This window comes from Lepisma saccharinum, chromosome 13 (assembly GCF_977018435.1).
Source record: "Lepisma saccharinum chromosome 13, izLepSacc3.1, whole genome shotgun sequence".
NCBI classification, from domain to species: domain Eukaryota; kingdom Metazoa; phylum Arthropoda; class Insecta; order Zygentoma; family Lepismatidae; genus Lepisma; species Lepisma saccharinum.
In genome coordinates this window covers 75,048,131-75,067,203 of record NC_139241.1, presented here as the reverse complement: position 1 = coordinate 75,067,203, position 19,073 = coordinate 75,048,131, and the positions used below count along the sequence as shown (strand labels likewise).

The window sequence follows — 19,073 nt, the reverse complement described above, 5'->3', positions numbered from 1 at the left end:
GTGTCATACATAAAAAATCTTTGTTCTAACATGAACCTTGCTGCTGGCATTCCAATCGTGACACGACACACATACACACTGCAATAACACAAACAAGTAACTGCAAGTAAACAAGAATAACACACTTGCGCACAGTACGAAATTAACACGCTCTTGGTTTACATTGCTCGCCACTATATTCACAACTCTGTCTTCATCTAGTCGCGAAGGAACAAAGAAACTCGAGCTCGGATATTTCGGATTGCAAGGAAGCTCACGAAAACCATTCACTTTTAACGGTTTCGTCTGGAGCGTAATCTTGATACAGTGTTGCACATTCGAAACCTCCAAACGATTCCCAAGGCCACAAAACTCTTTCAAGGATATAAACTTAAGCAGGATGTTACTGGTCAAAACTATGATTAAAATGCTTTATTATCTGTGGCTCTTAACATCGTTTCTATAGCGTATTTATTTGTATATGTAAGAACAGAACTTGGATGAATTACAGAAGAACTTTTGCATGTTATAACACAGGTTAGTGCTCGTTTTGCAATATTTATATAAATGTCTTCATATGTCTATAAAAATAAGCGGGCATTACAGGCTGCAAATGTCGGCATCTCCGTCAGCGACGCCCGCCACACTTCTCCCAATCTCTCGGCTGAAGATCGAAATGGACGCACGGTATATATATTCCTGAGTTAACGAAGGATTCTTGACTTTTCTAGAGCCTCCCCGATGGCATTGTGGTAACGTTGTTTCCTTTTAATCAAGGGGTTCAGTGTTTGATCCTCGGTAGAGGCATTGTGATTCAGATCATACTTTAATCTGTAGGTAAAGTCCCGATTAGACTTTGTGTGCATAAAGTGGAATTAAATCATCAAATGAATCGACTTTTCTCTTGAAATGCAGATACTAATTGAAATGTGTGGGGCAAACTCCCTCTGTCAAATAAAGAATTTTGGAGCATTGTAGATATATCAGTAAAGTACAGAAATGTTCAGGTTTTGCATCTAATAGAAATTCATGATGTTCAATCACCTGAGAAAGTAATGATTGCAAATGCATTGGAATTGTAACGACGAAAATAATTTAAATGACAGTGGATTTGAAAACTTTTATTTGTACCAACAGTTATGAAAATATACAGTCAAGACAGTAAAAATTTTGATAAATGGGGGCCCTTGATCCACTGTACACCATCGACAATTAAGTCAATTAAAATTAAGTCTACAGATTTTATGTAGTAAATACGTGGTTCCAGCATTAGAAAAGCACAAATCATGGAGATATTTGATCTCAAAGTATGGCCCACATAAGTTAAAACCTGCAATTTTGGTGTACTTCCATCGCTTTTTGTTACTAAGAACTGTGTGCACAAAAAAGTAGTGAAATAACACATCGAAAATAACTATCAGTACCTAGCTATGTAAAATTATATCTGCTGTTGTGGAAAGTCATTTTGGATGCTATATTCACTTGTGTGAAGCTGTTCTACTGTTCTGCTAGACAGTAAAGTAACATGCTAAAGTAAAAGACGTACTTTACTTCACAATAACACATTTCCTCGAACAAAAATCAACTGAAAACATTCATAAACAACAAAATATTTCACTTTCTCCAGGAGGTAAAGAGGGTCATGGGTACCGATAAATTATGATAACATAAGATCTGGCCTCCCCAATGGCGCAGTGATAGCACAGTCACCTTGTAATCAAGGAGTCATGGGTTTGATACCTGCTGGAGCCACATAACGTTTTGGACCCCACTTTAAACTGTAGATCCAGTCTCGATTAGCCTTTCTGTGCATAAAGTGGACTTAAAAACAAAAGCTCAGATAACATAAGATCTGGAAAATGTGGTATTTAGTATGTTGCCAACAATAAACAATGAAGGATTTTTTTTGTGCATCATACACATTTGAAGCCGCATGCTTGAGTTCTTGTTTTAAGTCCAGCACAATAGGCTCATTAGGACAGAACCTACAGTTTGAAATAGAATCTGAATGTGCCTTCAACAGGTTTCAAGCCTAGGACCTCTTTTTACACTTTCTTGAAAACCTCTGCTTAAGGTTAAATATCAATAAAATAACTTCACAATCCTCATAAGAACTTTCCAGAAAATGATACAAAACATTACAGATGGTTATGTGCTCAGTTGTAATACATGACCTGCCAGATGTCACAAGATATGAACAGTCTATATTATTTCCAGGTAACTGATAATGCTGGAAACACTTACGATCTGAGCCCTCTCCATAAGGAAGCAGATAACTGGGAGTCTATAGACGCCAGAGCTCAGCATTCAGACCTTTTGTATCACATAAACGTTTGCGGTCCAATTCATAGAAGCGGCAACTACAAATGTCCAGGTGAGTCCATGACTACTTGTGTGTTTTATAATTACAGTTTTACAAGTACGGTAAAACTTGTTTATCTGAATTTGATTGGAAAACACCTGTTTCAGATAAATTGAACTTTGGATAATCTAAAATATATATATTTTATGAAACATGTACTGTTGTGACAGGAACGTTATGACTCGTACAGTTATAGCGACCAGTGCAGTTCACTGTGGTAGTTGGATTGGCTTCTTTGGTGTACGCCAATTCACCTTGTTCATTAATATAAGCGGAACGGGAGAGGAAGTTTTTACGAAATATTTTGCAAATTGACAACAGTATTGATATTGTAGATTGGTATTTCTATGTTTTGAGTGTTTTTATCAGGTTATCAGAATGCTGAATTACATATTGCACAATAACATCGCTCTTCTCGTGATCGGCTGGATAATTTCCGAAATATTTGAAATTTGTAAAAAAATACATGTGTAAAAAATCATGAAATATAACTTTGTCATAGCTTCTTTTCAGTGAAAGGTGACCAAAACTTGTGTTGCCAATATATTAAGCATCATTATGTACAAAAAAATGGGTGCGAGTATTTCACAGGGGTGGTATAAAAGTTCTGGACGCGAGACTAAAGTGCACACCCATAGAGCTAGACCACGAGCTGCCACTGTCATAGCGCACTGTAGCTAAAGAAATGTATTTTGCAATTAAGATATTCATAATTACATATGAGACAGTCATTTAAATCAAAATTTTGGTTGATTTATATGGTGTAGTTCTAATGGAAAATTTGTATATTAAAATTCATAAACATGGCCTCCCGATAACATACTGGTAACATTGTCGCCTCATGATCAAGGTACCCCAGGTTCAATACCAGTGGAGACACATAGTGGTTCGGATTCCACTTTAAACTGTAAGTCCAGTCCTGATTAGCCTTCTGTGCATAAAGTATACTTAAAACTCAAAATTTATATACATATTGCACTACTTTGAATTGTTAAAATTTTCAAGTTTTGGTATCGGGTCGAATCAATAAGAATAGTGGTGTCCGTTCAAAGTAGTGTTGGCGCAGCCCTAAAAATATTGCATTGAGTGTCACCTCTAGACTCACTTCTCTCAGTGTATTTATTTTTGCATTTCCAGATATACTGTATTTACGCATGTATAATGTTTGTGCATGTATAATGCGCACCCTGGTTTTTGATGGGGAAAGGTGGCAAACAATTATATCTCGTATATAATGCGCAGTACAATCCAGGTTTAAGGAACAACTTTCTTAGTTGTAGGTCATAAAGCTGTTCCTGTGCCCATCAAGAGTGAATGACATCATACCTATTCAGTGAGTCATCTGTTGCTATGTGAACCAAGAGGAGAATATTGTCTTGTGTATATAATGAGTCACCAACCCAGACCTTCCCCCTCTCCCTCCACTGTGTTGAGCATACCAAAGCTTTCACTCTTTAACCACGTTGTTTATTCTTAGTAGAATAGAGCGAGACCGAAGTTATGTTATGGATTTGCAACACTCATGAAGTTATTTACTATTTTCTATTATTTTGCTTGACAAATACTGCTGTGAAAGGAGGTAAATGCTCGAATTCCACCAGAATGGCATTGCTTTTCTTGGTGTTGTAGAACATTGTATTACAAAGTGAAAAATTTGCCTTTAAACTTTGAAACATGGTTTTGTTCATTCCTTCTTTACTTTTTCTAAAAAAAATCAAAATATGAGGCACATTTAGGACTTTTGAACTAGCAGTTAGCACCACGAGTTGTACCCCCAAAAGCTTCAAAATGCAGCTTCAACTGCATTTCACATTAGTGTTACCATCTTGAATGGAATACTGTTGCCATATTCAGAAATCTGCAGAATTTAAGCTTTACAACAATATATGACATGATAGGGTTCCATAAACATGAAAAATCAATGGAAGTGTCACAAAATCATGGAATGACCCTGTACAGTTTCATGTAGACCGTCTGAATTATTCCATGCATAATACGCACCACAGTTTTTGGGAACAAAAATTTTGGAAAAAAGTTTGCATTATACATGAGTAAATACGGTATTACAATTATAAGTTCAAAGTTTTTACCTGCTGCATTTATCTTAATGGAGATTAGGTACACTTTTGCATAAGGGGAACATTTATTTCAATACTGTCCTAATGCATGTGAGTATCAGGAAAAAAGGTAGCAGTGAGAACAGTTCTAGGTTCTGGATTTCGTTAGATGTTGCAATTGAAATGAGGTGTTTAAGGCAGCTTTCGGATGGAATGTGACAAATGACGTATGGCAGGTGACAAGCAACAAGAGACTTGGTGGTTTTCCACCCAAGTGACATACTGTGCATACATGACCAACAGACTGAGGGAGCACAGTCCCCTCTGAACGCTACCTAAGTCTATTATTAATCTAGATAGAGCCTATTAAAACTAGCATTAATAGATGTGATTCGACTCCATTTCAATGTGACCCGATATTTAGCGTACTGTGCCTGGTTTTTGGGACATCCGGTATATTAGTTATAATTTCCATCGGACATGGTTTGTTGATTCAAGTTTGTACGAGGGCAATCAATATGAAAGAAGACATGTGAAATTCTAAGAATGGCTTTATTGTTTTTCAAAGTATTCACCCTTAAGATCAATACACTTTTGCATACCCTCAAACCAATTTTGAAAGCATGTTTTCTACTCTGAAGCTGATACCTCAGAAACCGCTGTTCGGAATGCATCAATAGCTGCTTCAGGCGACACAAATCGCTCACCAGGTATCTTATTTTTCATGTGTGGAAACAAAAAGAAGTCATTAGGTGATACATCAGATGAGTACGGACAATGAGTTATTAATTCAACATTTTTTTCTGGACAAAAAATCAACAGTTTGGTGTGCTGAGTGGGAACTAACGTTGTCGTGGTGAAGAATAATGCGACGATTTGGATTTGTTTTACGCAATTTGTTGATGACCTCTGGCAAAGAAATTGTTGTATACCACTCAGCATTTACAGTCCTTCAATCTTCTAAAGCTATTTTTGCCACATGTCCGGTATTACGGAAGAAAGAAGCAATCATTTGCTTGGCAGCACTCCTCGAACGAACAACTTTTGTTGATTTCGGCTCACTTTGAAACACCCAAACAGTGGATTGCTGTTTAGTTTCAGGTTCGTATGAATAGATCCAAGTTTCATCCCCTGTAAGGATGTAGTACACCAAATTTGACTTGCCTCAGTTGAATTTTTTTGAGCTTCGGTCAAGTGTGGAATCCAACTGCTTGAAAGTTTCCGTACGTTCAGAAGACCATGCAAAATTGTATGTATTGCTTTCTTGTCAATGTTGAAGGATGCCTGAATCTCACGGTATGTCACATGCCGATCTCTCTCAATCATTTCACGCACAGCATCAACATTACTGGCAACAACAGACGTGGATGGACGACCTTCACGAAATTCATCACTGAGAAATGTGCGACCTTGCTGGAATTCGGAAAACCAATTGTACATAGTCCTATTGAATGGTGCTTCATCCCCAAAAGCCAAATGAAGTCGCTCCATGCATTGTTTCAGTGCTAAACTACATTTGAAATCATAAAAGATCATTGCCCGAAAGTGTTCACGAGAAATTTCCATTTCTCACACGAAACTACTACTTCAAACTGCTGTGAAAAATAAACGAATAGGCTTAAACAAACAATCAAAGATAATTTAAACATAAAAAAGGTCTATTCTTCCGATTTTTATAATAACGGAACACTAGAGCCACTGTTGGTGGTAGTTTGCAGAAACTTTTCCAGCATCCCTCGTAATATGTGTAAATCTTATTTTACATATTTCTTTTCCAGGTGGAAATCTTGGTGCCTGCCAGACTAGTCTACTTTCAAATGCTTCCTATAGTTTAGGTTATGTTAAAGAAGGCCTCAAATTTAGTGACAATAAATTGACAATAACATATACAAGTAAGTACACAATTTTCAGAAAATATAGTGGAAAATGGATTCAGTAATAATTTATATGTCGGTAATCATTTCTAATATTCTATAAGTATAAACATTTAAAAACACATTGCATATGCTTCTGATGACATCAAATGATTCAAGTAAGTATGTCAGGAGAAATTAAATATCTCGGTGAATTAGTGTTCATGTTATTAAATCATAATAGCACACATGGGTTCGATACCTGCTGGAGCCACATAGTTCGGATCCCACTTTAAACTGTAGGTCCAGTCCCGATTAGCCTTACTGTGCATAAAGTGGACTTGAAGCACCAAATCAAACCAAACCACAATAGCACATGTGCGAATTACTCACTTGTGGCAAACTGAATAATGCTTTCTTAAAAAATTATTTTAAAAAACATCTAAAAACTGTTTACTTATTACATATTGGCGAGTATTTTGTTGTTTGAGCAACATTTCGGGGCTCCTACAGCCCCCTTCTTCAGGCTTCACTTGGCACTAGTTTATCCTACATGCCATGGTACGAATTAAAAAAAAGACAAGGATTGGGTTAAAAGGTACTGTGTGCAGGACATTTTTAACAGTTTTAGGTTTTGATTTTTTAATGTCTTTGGGGATTCTTTACGGGAGTAATACTGGTTTTGAGAAGCTTTTTACCAAGGCTTAGGCATGTTTTTTAAAATATGTCTATTTTCCAGCGGCGTGCATTCTGGGTACGCACAACACAGTAAGAAAAAAAGGAATATTTTTTTTCGCATTCCCTGAACATGAAAATTCGACAATTATCGCTCTGAAGGCGTTTCCACTTCAAGAAATTCCGATTTCCGCACAAACACACTACTGCCTGCCTTGAGTCGCCTGGACGCAGTCCCAAATGATCCCGATTGTGCCTTCGGTGATGTCCGCACCCACCCGATCCGCGTTTCTGCCGATTTCCGCAAGCAAACGCAGCCGCTTCTCTTGACTACCCTAGAATTTCGGAAGGCAACCCCATTGGCTCAGATCAGCCCCGACCATATGTTTGGGTCTGCCCGGGCTCACCCCATCCTACGTTTCCCTGTTCAAAGCACAGAGTTCTGAGAAGCCAGGGTACCAAGGATTTTGACAGCGTCTGCAGTGTTGGTAGTAGTCAAAATATATTTTTTCTGCATTGTTTAGCTTACTCACACTTAGCAGCTGCGCATAGATAGATCACTGCTCGATTGCAATAAAAATACATTACAAAAAATGATTGCTAAGAGAAGGGCAAGAATATTTTGTGTTAGAAGACCATATTTAATATACGCGTAAACTATCACATATAAAATATTTATGTAAGGTTAAAATTACACTAGCAAGGTTTTTGTGTTAGGGAGGTGAGGATAGCAGAATGGACTGACCAACAACCGCGTGAAACCCCTTTTGGCATCCTCACTGTCTCGGGGGGAAATTATGTGAACAATTTGCAAGTTTCACACAATACTCAGAGTATGAAAGCGGCGGTAGCATCGTTGCCTTGTAATCAAGGGGTCCCGGGTTCGATACTCGGTGGAGGCACATAGTGGTTCGGATCCCACTTTAAACTGTAGGTCCAGTCCCGGTTATCCTTACTGTGCATAAAGTGGACTTAAAACAACAAATCAACAATCAAGAAAATGAGAGTATCTATCTGTTTATACCATCCCAGAGATCAACATTTTGTTTAAGTTCATTTGCATTTCAGCCTAGAAGTTGATGAGGATGGGTGTTGACCAGGGTGCGAAATCCCGGGGGAGGGGATTTCCCCCACCAACAATCTTGACCTGAAACCCCCCCACCAAAAATTTCCGGGGGGAGAGTTTTTGTTATAGTGTACACAAATTAGTGTAGTTGTGAGTATTGAATGCATTTTCTCTCAAGAGATCGTTAACAAATCTACATCAATATGCACAATAAAAGTAAAACAAGAATGCAAAACAATAATAACTATTGACACGCACCTTCTGCCTTTTGGGCTTTTTTATGTTAGTCAGTTACAACCCTTTATCGGACTTCTCAAAGGCTTCTAAGGGCTAGTAGGACCAAGCCCTTGCGAGGTCTGTGGTGCAGGATTTATTTTTAATTATCACCTATGTAGGTGAAATGAAAGATCATTAAGATCTTTTACTCGAAGATTTATTTATACTTCCGATGTTATACAAACACTTTTTCAAACAGACAATTCACCCGGTACAACTTGTAGGCCTAAACCTATTAGTTGTACCGAAGTTTATAACCCTGGTCTTTTTGATGATGCAGGAGAACGCCTTATTCAGAGTTGGGTTTGTGGAATATCTGCCAAATGGAGTACTAGTACACCAGCCAATCCGAAGATTGAAGCAAGATATTACCCAACGTCCCCTGAACCATCAGCCTTTCGGCAACCAGGAGAATGTCCCGTAGGCTTACAAAAGTCTAGCTCTTTTATATCATAATTTTGTTTACAATTTACCATGGTTACTACATAGTTGTTTTATATTTCCATAGTTTCAACATTTTTTCCTGATTTAAGTTAAACAATTCATTACCTATTGTAACATTAACAATAACATATTTTTAAAGAAAAGATTGCAACATAGGTTAATATAATACAGATTGAACAGTTTTGTGCTTGAAAAAGCATGTGTTGACAGGGGCGACACACTATGAAATTTAATTGATTTATATTAACATGAAGCACAAACTAAACAAAAAGTTACACATAATAAAACGTTAAAACCACTTGAAATATTTCATAACTTATTAACATCTTTACCAGTTAGAGAAGGAATTAGATAGCTGCTTTGCAATATCTGATATGTATAAAAGTACCAGATTAATTTTCTTTATGTAATTAATAATAATAATAATAATAAAATAATAATAATATATTTTTAATTGAGTAATTTATTTTTACTTTTGTTAACATTACAAATGTGTATAAGGTATAATATACACATACGTTTGTGGGGGAGGGGGTTTGAAGATGAAGAACTTTCTCCCCCTCACCAGTTTTCAATGATTTCGCACCCTGGCTGTTGACTGTTGACCCGACAATATGAATGAATAGAAAAACATAAAACTATAAGTAAACTCAATGTTACTATGGGATTCGAACGAGCCCCCACCCCACTCCCAATAATTTAAAAATGTGGTGTATATGGATGGCATATTGTGCCCAACTTTATTTTTAAGCTTTTGAAGTGTGCTGGGATGAATACCATTGTATGCAGACTTAATTTTCACGTGAGCTTTATTATCTCCCTTCTACAAAATATTTCGTCGACTGGCAACTGTGAGTCATTCATCCACAAGAATGCGCGGTTTTCGGGGACAGCAAAAACTTGTTACCGTGGGAGGTTGACATTTGCTTTCTTCTGTCATGTGAAATTTGCAGCAAGTGTTTTTCGTTCATGTTATTTGCTTGTTTGTCGGTGCAGTGATTACGAATAAAAGTGCAAACAATCCGAAATGGGAGGTGTGTGTGTTCCTGATTTGCAGGACTTGTTTCAGGCAGGAGTTATGCAGGATGGTAAGCAGTATGTTAGTCATTTTCAGAAAAAAAATATAACACTACAGTTGACTGACAGTGGAAAAAAGCGTGTTGGCCTTGTTGATTGTTTTCCTCTGAGAAAGGTGTGTCAAATAGTAGAGGATACAATGGATACTGACAATTATTAAATTTATCACAAGCTTTTTTAGAGCTATAGTGGAACCACACGCAAAATAACCTGCGCAGAGCGTCAAGTTCTTTTCGTTGTCGTCCTGCGGGGAGGGGATGGGCAGAGTGGAACAGGCTTACTTATGGCCCAAGTTGAACATATGAATGGGAAGATGCACAAAGGATTTTGGCCGAAGGTTCTTATGTTTCTGATCGTTCTATACTATAAGTGACAGCTGTATTGACGTTCTATAAATATTACTTTTTAATGAAGTGCATTTTTCATCTATCTAGATGGAACACCTTGTCGTGGAGGCAAATATTACCGGAGGACCAAAATTAATTTCTTTTGCTCTCAAAAAGAAGGTGGACCAGTATTCGAAGCAGAATCCGAGGACTGTGAATATTCCTTCAGTTGGCACACCCCAGCTGCATGCCCAGTAAAGGTAGTTGGACGTTTCTGCTGTTTCTTGTGAACAAGTAACCTGTTGTGGGTCTTCAAACTTGCAAATTATGCAAAATATTTCCTCATCTTCATGATTAACTCAAGTGGTAGAAAAGAATAGAAATAGGTTTTCTCTTTCAATCCAGGCCAGGTCCGAGGTGTGTATTTTTGTTATTTTGTTTTGCTTTTCTGCAACTTTTGGCTAATTGCAACAATGAGGATGAGTGGTTGGATGGAATTTATGAAGGGACACTCACGAATAACATACAAGGTAGGACTTCGGTGGTCTCAGGTTCAGGATGTGGCTGAACACTTTCATCACTCAAAATTATTCAGTTACATAGATACATGGTCATTACCAGGAATATTTGTAGGGGTAGGGTCAGGCCTTTGATGAAACTTGAATACTAGAAACAATAAGATAATAATTATAGTTATAGAATAATTAAAAAAAATTATAAATAAATAATAATAAGACAATTTTAATGTGAATAATAATAATAATTATTATTATATTCTTGGGGAGACTTTGCTACTCTATCCACCTCTGTTTCCTTTATTTTCTTGTTACATTACATATAGCTAATGCATTAATATTATATGTTGTTTTTACACACCTCGCCAGGAAAAAGCTTCAACAATTATAAATTTAGTCATAAAGTTTACTCTATGTGGCCTCTGAGGTAAAAATCTCATTTTTGGAATTTTGAGAACCATGGAACCTGCATTTTACACTCATTTTTTTTTTATCTAACTCAGTTTTTTTTACTTTTGTTTTATTGATTGAATACTTACTGACTGGAATTTATTTATGTGTAGAACTATAAAAATACCATGCTTTCTGATCTCTTGTAACCTAGAATGAATAATGCTAATTTTCAACAAGAGGGATGGGGTGTCGATGGACCTGCGCGACCCCCTCCATGTGATATAATGAACTGTTATTGTGCTTTTTTTACAGCTCCTAGTTGGCAAAGACTGCAAAATAACGGATCCAACTTATGGGCAACGCTTTGATTTAAATGTAATGAGAAATACATCATCAGATTATGTTGTGCTTCAAGAAAACAACAAATTTCGATTAAACTTGTGCGGACCATTGGTTAAACTGTGCAACAATGTGCAGGGGGCCAGTGTTTGCCTTGAGAAGGATAATCATGAATATGCTGTAGGTACGTGCAAGTGATTTCTCATATTTATAATTTTGTTTTTGATTGGGACTGATTATACAGTTGATAGTAACTATAATAATGAGCTCATAGTGCCATGTTAGAAAACGTACTGATGATTATAGACCGGATTTTAAAGGGAAAAAAAATCCTCTAAAAAGGACAAAAAAATGTGAAAATTATTGCCAAAAAAGGGGGAAAAGGGACTATATTTTTTTTGCAGTCCACTAAAAACACTATTTTAAATGAAAGCGTAATATATATATATATATATATATATATATATATATATATATAAATGAATGCATTAAATTTTGTATTAGTATATGAATGGTATATATTGTGCTTTCATTTAAAATAACATTTTTAGTGGACTGCAAAAATAAACTAGTCTTTCTTCATTTCTGTTTTTTTCATTTCCTCATTTCCTCAATGTACTTTACCTTTTAAAGCATTGAAATGTTCTTGCTCTTTACTCTTGGCTGCATACCAAAAATCAAATCATCCCGGGTCCAATAAAATCCACAATCTGCTCTGGAAAGTCCCTTAGAGGACAGGCCAGTGAAATTGTTTACAATGTTGCAACATATTTGCGAAATCAGAAGGAGTTACATAAACTTAAGTATAATGTTGTTGAGTCCACAATCACCACCACGGGAGTATCTAAATGGATGGTTTCTCAAGTTTTAAAAGAATTGGATTGGATTGATTTGTTGTTTTAAGTCCACTTTATGCACAGTAAGGCTAATCGGGACTGGATGTACAGTTTAAAGTGGGAATCGAACCCGGGACCCCTTGATTACAAGGCGACGATGCTACCACTGCACCATCAGGGAGGCCAAGTTTTAAAAGAAGGAAAAGAGTCGTTGGCGAAAGTTGATCTGAATTTCTGTACTCCGATAGGTAGAAAACAGCCCAGGAAAAAGTGAATACAAATTTCGTTGAAAATCCTCAGACCATTCCGCTCCCTCCAGGTGGCAACACTGCGAACCAACGTCGCTGCGGAGAATGGAGTGGGGAAATGTGGTGCGAGATTTGCAACAGCTGTTTGCAGCATCTTGTTTTTAAACTTGTCAAGTTATAGAAGGCGCTTGTTCTTTCTTTGCTCGAAGCTACACCAAATAGACAATTGTTGAATGTTTTGTTCGTGGAGAAAACAGTCTTCACAAAATATTTGGTATCTTGTCAATAAAGGGGCCAAGGGAGATTTTTTTAAAAAAAAGGGGGAGAAAAAGGAATGTAGGCTGAAAAACTAGTCAATAAAGGGACCAGAAAGGAAGAATGTTTTGAAAAAGGGAAAAAATGGAAATGTGGGCTGAAGAAGGGGGAAGAAAAAGGGAAGTTAAAACTATGTAACCTTGTTGGTGGAAGATAATTATCAACACTGTTGTTATTTATTCCATGATCTGTGTTGACAAATAAAAAAGGACTTCCCTTTAAGATCCGGTCTCTACTGATGATTTTACTCATTCTGTTAATCTCTTTGTCAAAAATCTTTGATACTTTTTGTTGGTCTTTGTATGATGAAGTTAGTCTTCTACTGATTCTTATTTGCTTAGATTTTTGTAAGTATTACTTTTGTTATTTTCCTGTAGTTTACGGTTATTACAAGCATAAGAAAACAGTTTTTCGTTGTGACGTTTCAGGAGAACACACGCTTCTTTCATCAGACATGTATTTTCATTTTGACTAAAGATACAGTTATAACAATGGTTAGCAATTTTTTAAACAAACATACATCTTTTAAACAAAAATTGCTAACCAATGTTATAACTGTATCTTTAGTCAAAATGAAAATAAATGTCTGATGAAGGGAGTGTGTGTTCTCCTGAAACGTCACAATGAAAAACTGTTTTCTTATGCTTGTAATAACCGTAAACTACAGGAAAATGATTCTACAATGCAAGCAATGCATACATACAAAAAAAAACTATACTTTTGTTGGGCACGTATTTGATGAAGGGTTGTAAGTGATTACCCTTTGTGAAGCCACCCAAATGTCAACTTCCCTTCCATGTAGTACACTCTGGACTGCATTTTGAAGACTAACGAGTCTCTGGCATCTGGACTCGGCCAGTTTAATCCTCGTGGAGCTCATATCGTGTCATATCGTCCGTGTCATATTGTGCTTTTATCTATTTCGTCTTATCACCATTCATCCTCATCTTCGCAATTTGCCAAAAGTGACAGAAAAGCAAACAATTGGTCATATATTTGATGAAATTCCTTGCTAATTTTTATTTATTTGATGAAACTTGTCTTCTTTTTGCAGGTACGAATGTCTCCGAGCCAGTGTACGAGGAGGGCCAAATAAAGTTTTTGTTTAAGGGAGAATCGTGTAAGGAAGGTATTGGCAACAGTGTTGTTACTGTTTTGCTCTTATGTGATCATGAAGGAACCAAAGAGCCTGATATGTTTCCAGAGGTAAGTATGGTAAAGTCATTTTTTTTTATTTTTAGAAATATGTGGTCCAGCATCATCTCTTCTTAGAGGTTTTTTGGTTCAAGTTCTTTCCATACTTTTCAATATTGGCGTCTTTGTAAGACCGCTCATTATGTATTGATTACACATGCCACCAAGTTCTTTCGAGGACATGGTCATTTCATAGTATAGTAGACTCTTGCTAATTTAGTTCTGAATAATCTGATCTTCTACTTGCGCCACTTGCACCGGTAGAATGATTTATATTTGTTTCAATATTTTTTAATATTATTTTTGTTATTTAGAGTTGCTTTTCTGCCACTTTTGTCTAATGGTGACGATGACGAGTGATGATATGATGCATGCAGGAGAAATTTCAATGAAAAATGCAGACTCGACTAGGATTCAAACCCATGTCTCTGGTAAGAGCAAGTTTAAAATTGAGACTTGCCAGATATTAAATTATTTTCCTGTAGTTTACGGTTATTACAAGCATAAGAAAACAGTTTTTTTCTTTGTGACGTTTCAGGAGAACACACGCTCCTTTCATCAGACATTTATTTTCATTTTGACTAAAGATACAGTTATAACAATGGTTAGTAATTTTTAAACAAAAAGAATCTGTTATATAATGGATGTTGTCAATGTTACATTGTTGTAATATAGCAACTTAACTGTGAAAAAAGCAGTCTATTTTATTTTTATTTTAGAATTTTTTAAATTATGAATCCCAAATATCATCAGGTAATTCAAATTCATCATTGTTTTCACAAAGTCTCTTGATGTTTTCTGTTACATTAAATTTTAAAGATGGTGGCTTACTCCATTCTCTTTTTCACAAATGGAGTAAGCCACCATCTTTAAAATTTAATGTAACAGAAAACATCAAGAGACTTTGTGAAAACAATGATGAATTTGAATTACCTGATGATATTTGGGATTCATAATTTAAAAAATTCTAAAATAAAAATAAAATAGACTGCTTTTTTCACAGTTAAGTTGCTATATTACAACAATGTAACATTGACAACATCCATTATATAACAGATTCTTTTTGTTTAAAAATTACTAACCATTGTTATAACTGTATCTTTAGTCAAAATGAAAATAAATGTCTGATGAAAGGAGCGTGTGTTCTCCTGAAACGTCACAAAGAAAAAACTGTTTTCTTATGCTTGTAATAACCGTAAACTACAGGAAAATAATTCTATCATGCAAGCAATGCGTACATACAAGAAAAACAGATATTAAATGTTATCACAAAATGAGGAGCTCTAATAATTTAATACTGGTCTCCGTGGTGGTGTGGTTAGCACAGCATGCTATAATGCCCGAGTTCCTGGGTTTGGGTGTTCATTGTGAATGCCACTCCATCATATTACTCGTCCTCATCGTTGCGATTAGTTGAAAGTGCCAGAAAGCGGCGAGAAATAACCTAAAATCTAATAATTCTTACATGTTTTCTTCTAGGTCCGCGACTGTGAATTTTTCTTTGTGTGGCACACAAAGGCAGCGTGTCCACCTCATAAAGAGATTGAATGCAATGTAATGGACAGGAAAGGGCGAATGTTCGATCTGAGCTCTCTTTCCTTAACATCGTCCAATCACATCGCTCGGATACCTGGTGACAACTCAAAGAAATTTATCATCAATGTGTGTCACTCTGTGGTCTATGGGAGAGATGCCACATGCCCATTTGCATCTGGGGTGTGTCTCTTTAATTCAAGCGAACCCCACAAGGACAAAAGGTGAGTTTCCATAGATCTGTCTCCAGTAGTTGGTTACACAGTTATTAGAAGAAATTAAGAATAATCCTTAAATTCTGGATTGGGGTAATCTGATTTTTACGCCAATGCCAGACTGGGACAGTTGTGACAGTGTTGTATGTTACGCCCTCCCTTGCCCGGGAAAACAAATGCTACCACTACCTAGATAGAGGCGGCAAAATCTCACTCGGACAAGCGAAATAGCGTTACGGTCCAGGTTAAGTTCGTGTGTAGGAACCGGTGACCAACAGTGCATAGTAATAAGCCATATCGAATAAAAACAAAGACATATGTACTTTCAAATTACCACCTCTTTACCTGTAGCCGGGAAGCGGCTAGCTGCATACCTGAAAATCACGGGTAGCGACATGCATACGAAAATGATATAGCCCAAAATTAACATGAAAATGAAAAGTATATTCTATTCATAACCAACAAAAATGGAATTATTACAGGTCCCCACACTTGCACTCTCACATTCTCTCTCAGATTCAATCCTCATGGGGTCATCGACACAATAAATTATACATGACATGTACAGGTTTTATGACGACAAGCCCTAATTATTGCATTCTCAATTAATTTTATCTTACTTTTTGTCTAATCAGGTCATTTGTGATTTTGCTCCAGTGCTACTTAAATCCTAGCCAGCCCTTACTTAAGTTCACCTTTTGTTTTTAAAAAAGAAACTAGTCGGCGCGGTGACAATACATTACTTGACCAGTATAAACAAAGGCGTCTCAACGGCAATTACATTCACGTGGGCGGACGTTTTCCTTTTACAGGACCTCACGTGGTTCCAAACATAACAAGTAACCTCCGTTGAGTGGCGCAAACATATACTCTCTAGCAGGCGGGACTTAAACACTTCGCCGCGACGAGCAATTCATATTACCAGGCAAATACTTTAACAAATAATCACATATGCGACCTGACATAGCTAGCAACGACACAGCGCTGACACATAAAAATGAACAAACCTCAAGTAGAATATGCAATTAAGCGGGCGGTGCTTTACTCTAATAGTACGCACTTTAAACAAATACAAAGGAGCACAAACAACAATGAATTTAAGATCATAAAAAAATATCACAAGGAATAAGAAAAATTGACCTGAGACGAATAGATTACAAATGACAAGCGCGACGGGAGTTTGGTATGAAGTTCGAGTTGAGTGGGCGTTTTCAAAATGTCGACGAATTTCAAGGGCGTTCTCTAAATCAATCGGGCCGTCACATGTTAAGGTTCACACAGATGAATACTTTACCATCTCTCAGCTTCCGGGGTGCATCCTGGCGTCTTTATGGGCGATTGAAAACACATAATATCCATGCGAAAGGTTTCCTTGGTCGCGACGATGAAGATGCGAAAAGGATTCAAACACCTAGTTCCCCGGCTCCTCTTCCTCTCGGGATCGGTGGATCTCCGTGGTATGGCGCGGTTCGGACGTCGCATCTGAGCGGTCGTTGTAGGCGTCGTCGGGGCGTCAACATCTCTCTCTACATCTCTCTGTCGCGGCTGGTAGGCGTCGTCGGCATCGTCGGGGCGTCAACATCTCTCTCTACGTGTCTCTGTCGCGGCTGGTAGGCGTCGTCGGCGTGGCTCGTCGTCCCTCTCTCTCTCCGTGCCGGGTAGGCATCGTCGGCGTGGCTCATCTTTCTCTCTCTCTCTCCGTGGCGGGTAGGCATCGTCGGCGTGGCTCACCTTTCTCTCTCTCTCTCTCCGTGGCGGGTAGGCCTCATCGGCGTAGTCTCGTCTGACATCGGGCGAATCGACGTAACGCCCTCATCTCTCTTCTTCCTCTAGCCCGCCATAGTTTCCGGTGTTCCTCGTTTCTCAAAAATTACAAATGGCGTAAGGTAATCACGGAAACCCGGTTTCGCTTCAACTTCCCCCAGCGGTTGAGGTAGGCGCACTCGTGTAGACGTACTGCCTATCACACACACTGGTGTTCGCACAACACAACAAAGTCCACTGTACACGAAAGGTAGCACGAAGGTGCTCTCGTTCCAAGAATCACGGTAAGACTGTATATGGAGAGGTAGCACGGAGCTGCTCTCGCTACAAGGATCGCGATAAGACTGTGTATCGAAAAACCATGTCCTTCGTTTTATTTGGATTTTGAAAAAGGACGCTAGGCGCACGTTGGAGTGACGCTTCCGGAGAGGTTATTCCACCACGCTCTATTGTCTCCAAACTAGGACGGACCGTGTCCGAAGTTTACTTGTGCGGATTAAGCTTACGCCTGGCTGTCGCCCATAGCTCAATTGCAATCGCTGTCCACAAACTGATCAATTAGAACCGATTTGATCTGGCGTCCGTAATTGTCGCTTGATCGTGACGAAACTCCACACATCCGTCCTTGCACACATGCCGCTGCGCTGGTATAAGTTTCACATGAATCTGACCGTTGGAAACTGAGATATTTAAATGTTGTCATTACGGTCGAATTTCCTAAGCTTTAGATGCATAGCGTGACCCTTCAGGTGCTCACCCTTAACACACGCGAACGTCTCGTTCCTCCCGTCGGCTTGGCAAAAATCAAATATGTAATCTTACAAATTAAAACACTCAACACTTTGAATCAACACGTCTTTTTACCGCTACATACATGAATAATAATGATAATAATAATAATGACGGTAAATCTGACTATCACAGTGTGATATCGTGAACATACTGTGGCTCAACTAATATTTCTGACAATCATGTTTGTAATGATTCATGAGTTTTAGAGACCTATTTTTATCGCCGGCTTAGCAATATGATGTCCTAGGGCAGTAATTCTCAACCTTCATGAGCCCATGGCTCGGTAGATTCAATTTTTAAAAGTCAATTCCAATCATTTTATTCATAAATAGCTCTGTTTTTTTAAGCTTATACGTTATTTAATATGTACCCTTGAAATTTAATATTTCAAATACAGTCCCGTCTCAGCAGCTTTGATTTCTCACCACGACTGACAAGAGAACAGTGAAAATCCATCTTTCCAGGTGGTTGCCAGCTTTGGCTGCAAGTCGCTTCACCCTTCTGGCCTAACTCTAGAACGACCGCACGGTTGTAATTCAAATTTGGAGGTTGCACAGGTGACAATCCCCTTTGATTTCTTACCTGCACTGGGACGAAAAGGTTTCCTCTTATCGCTGGTGAACTCCCAGTGGTTGCCAGCTTGGGCTGCAAGTCACAAACTTCAGAATCTCTATGGCCGAATATAATTGACACCACGACCCGGTACCAGGCTGTGGCCTGATGGTCGAGAAACACTGTCCTAGCAGTTAAACTTGTTGAGGCACTATGAAGAATATGAAAGATCAAGGCGTTGTTCAAGAGATTGGTATGCTGT

The 19,073-nt window shown here is 37.9% G+C and overlaps 1 protein-coding gene across 1 annotated transcript in view; it reads left to right on the top strand.

Annotated features, from left to right (window-relative positions):
* The window catches only part of Lerp (lysosomal enzyme receptor protein), a 206,492-nt gene that overhangs the window by 13,723 nt on the left and 173,696 nt on the right, over nucleotides 1-19,073 (top strand). Inside the window, exons 6-11 of the mRNA XM_083134455.1 lie at nucleotides 2,197-2,353; nucleotides 6,177-6,290; nucleotides 10,224-10,375; nucleotides 11,336-11,546; nucleotides 13,816-13,967; nucleotides 15,435-15,712. Of these exons, the coding sequence (XP_082990581.1) occupies nucleotides 2,197-2,353; nucleotides 6,177-6,290; nucleotides 10,224-10,375; nucleotides 11,336-11,546; nucleotides 13,816-13,967; nucleotides 15,435-15,712 (1,064 nt within the window). The remainder of the gene's footprint in view (nucleotides 1-2,196; nucleotides 2,354-6,176; nucleotides 6,291-10,223; nucleotides 10,376-11,335; nucleotides 11,547-13,815; nucleotides 13,968-15,434; nucleotides 15,713-19,073) is intronic.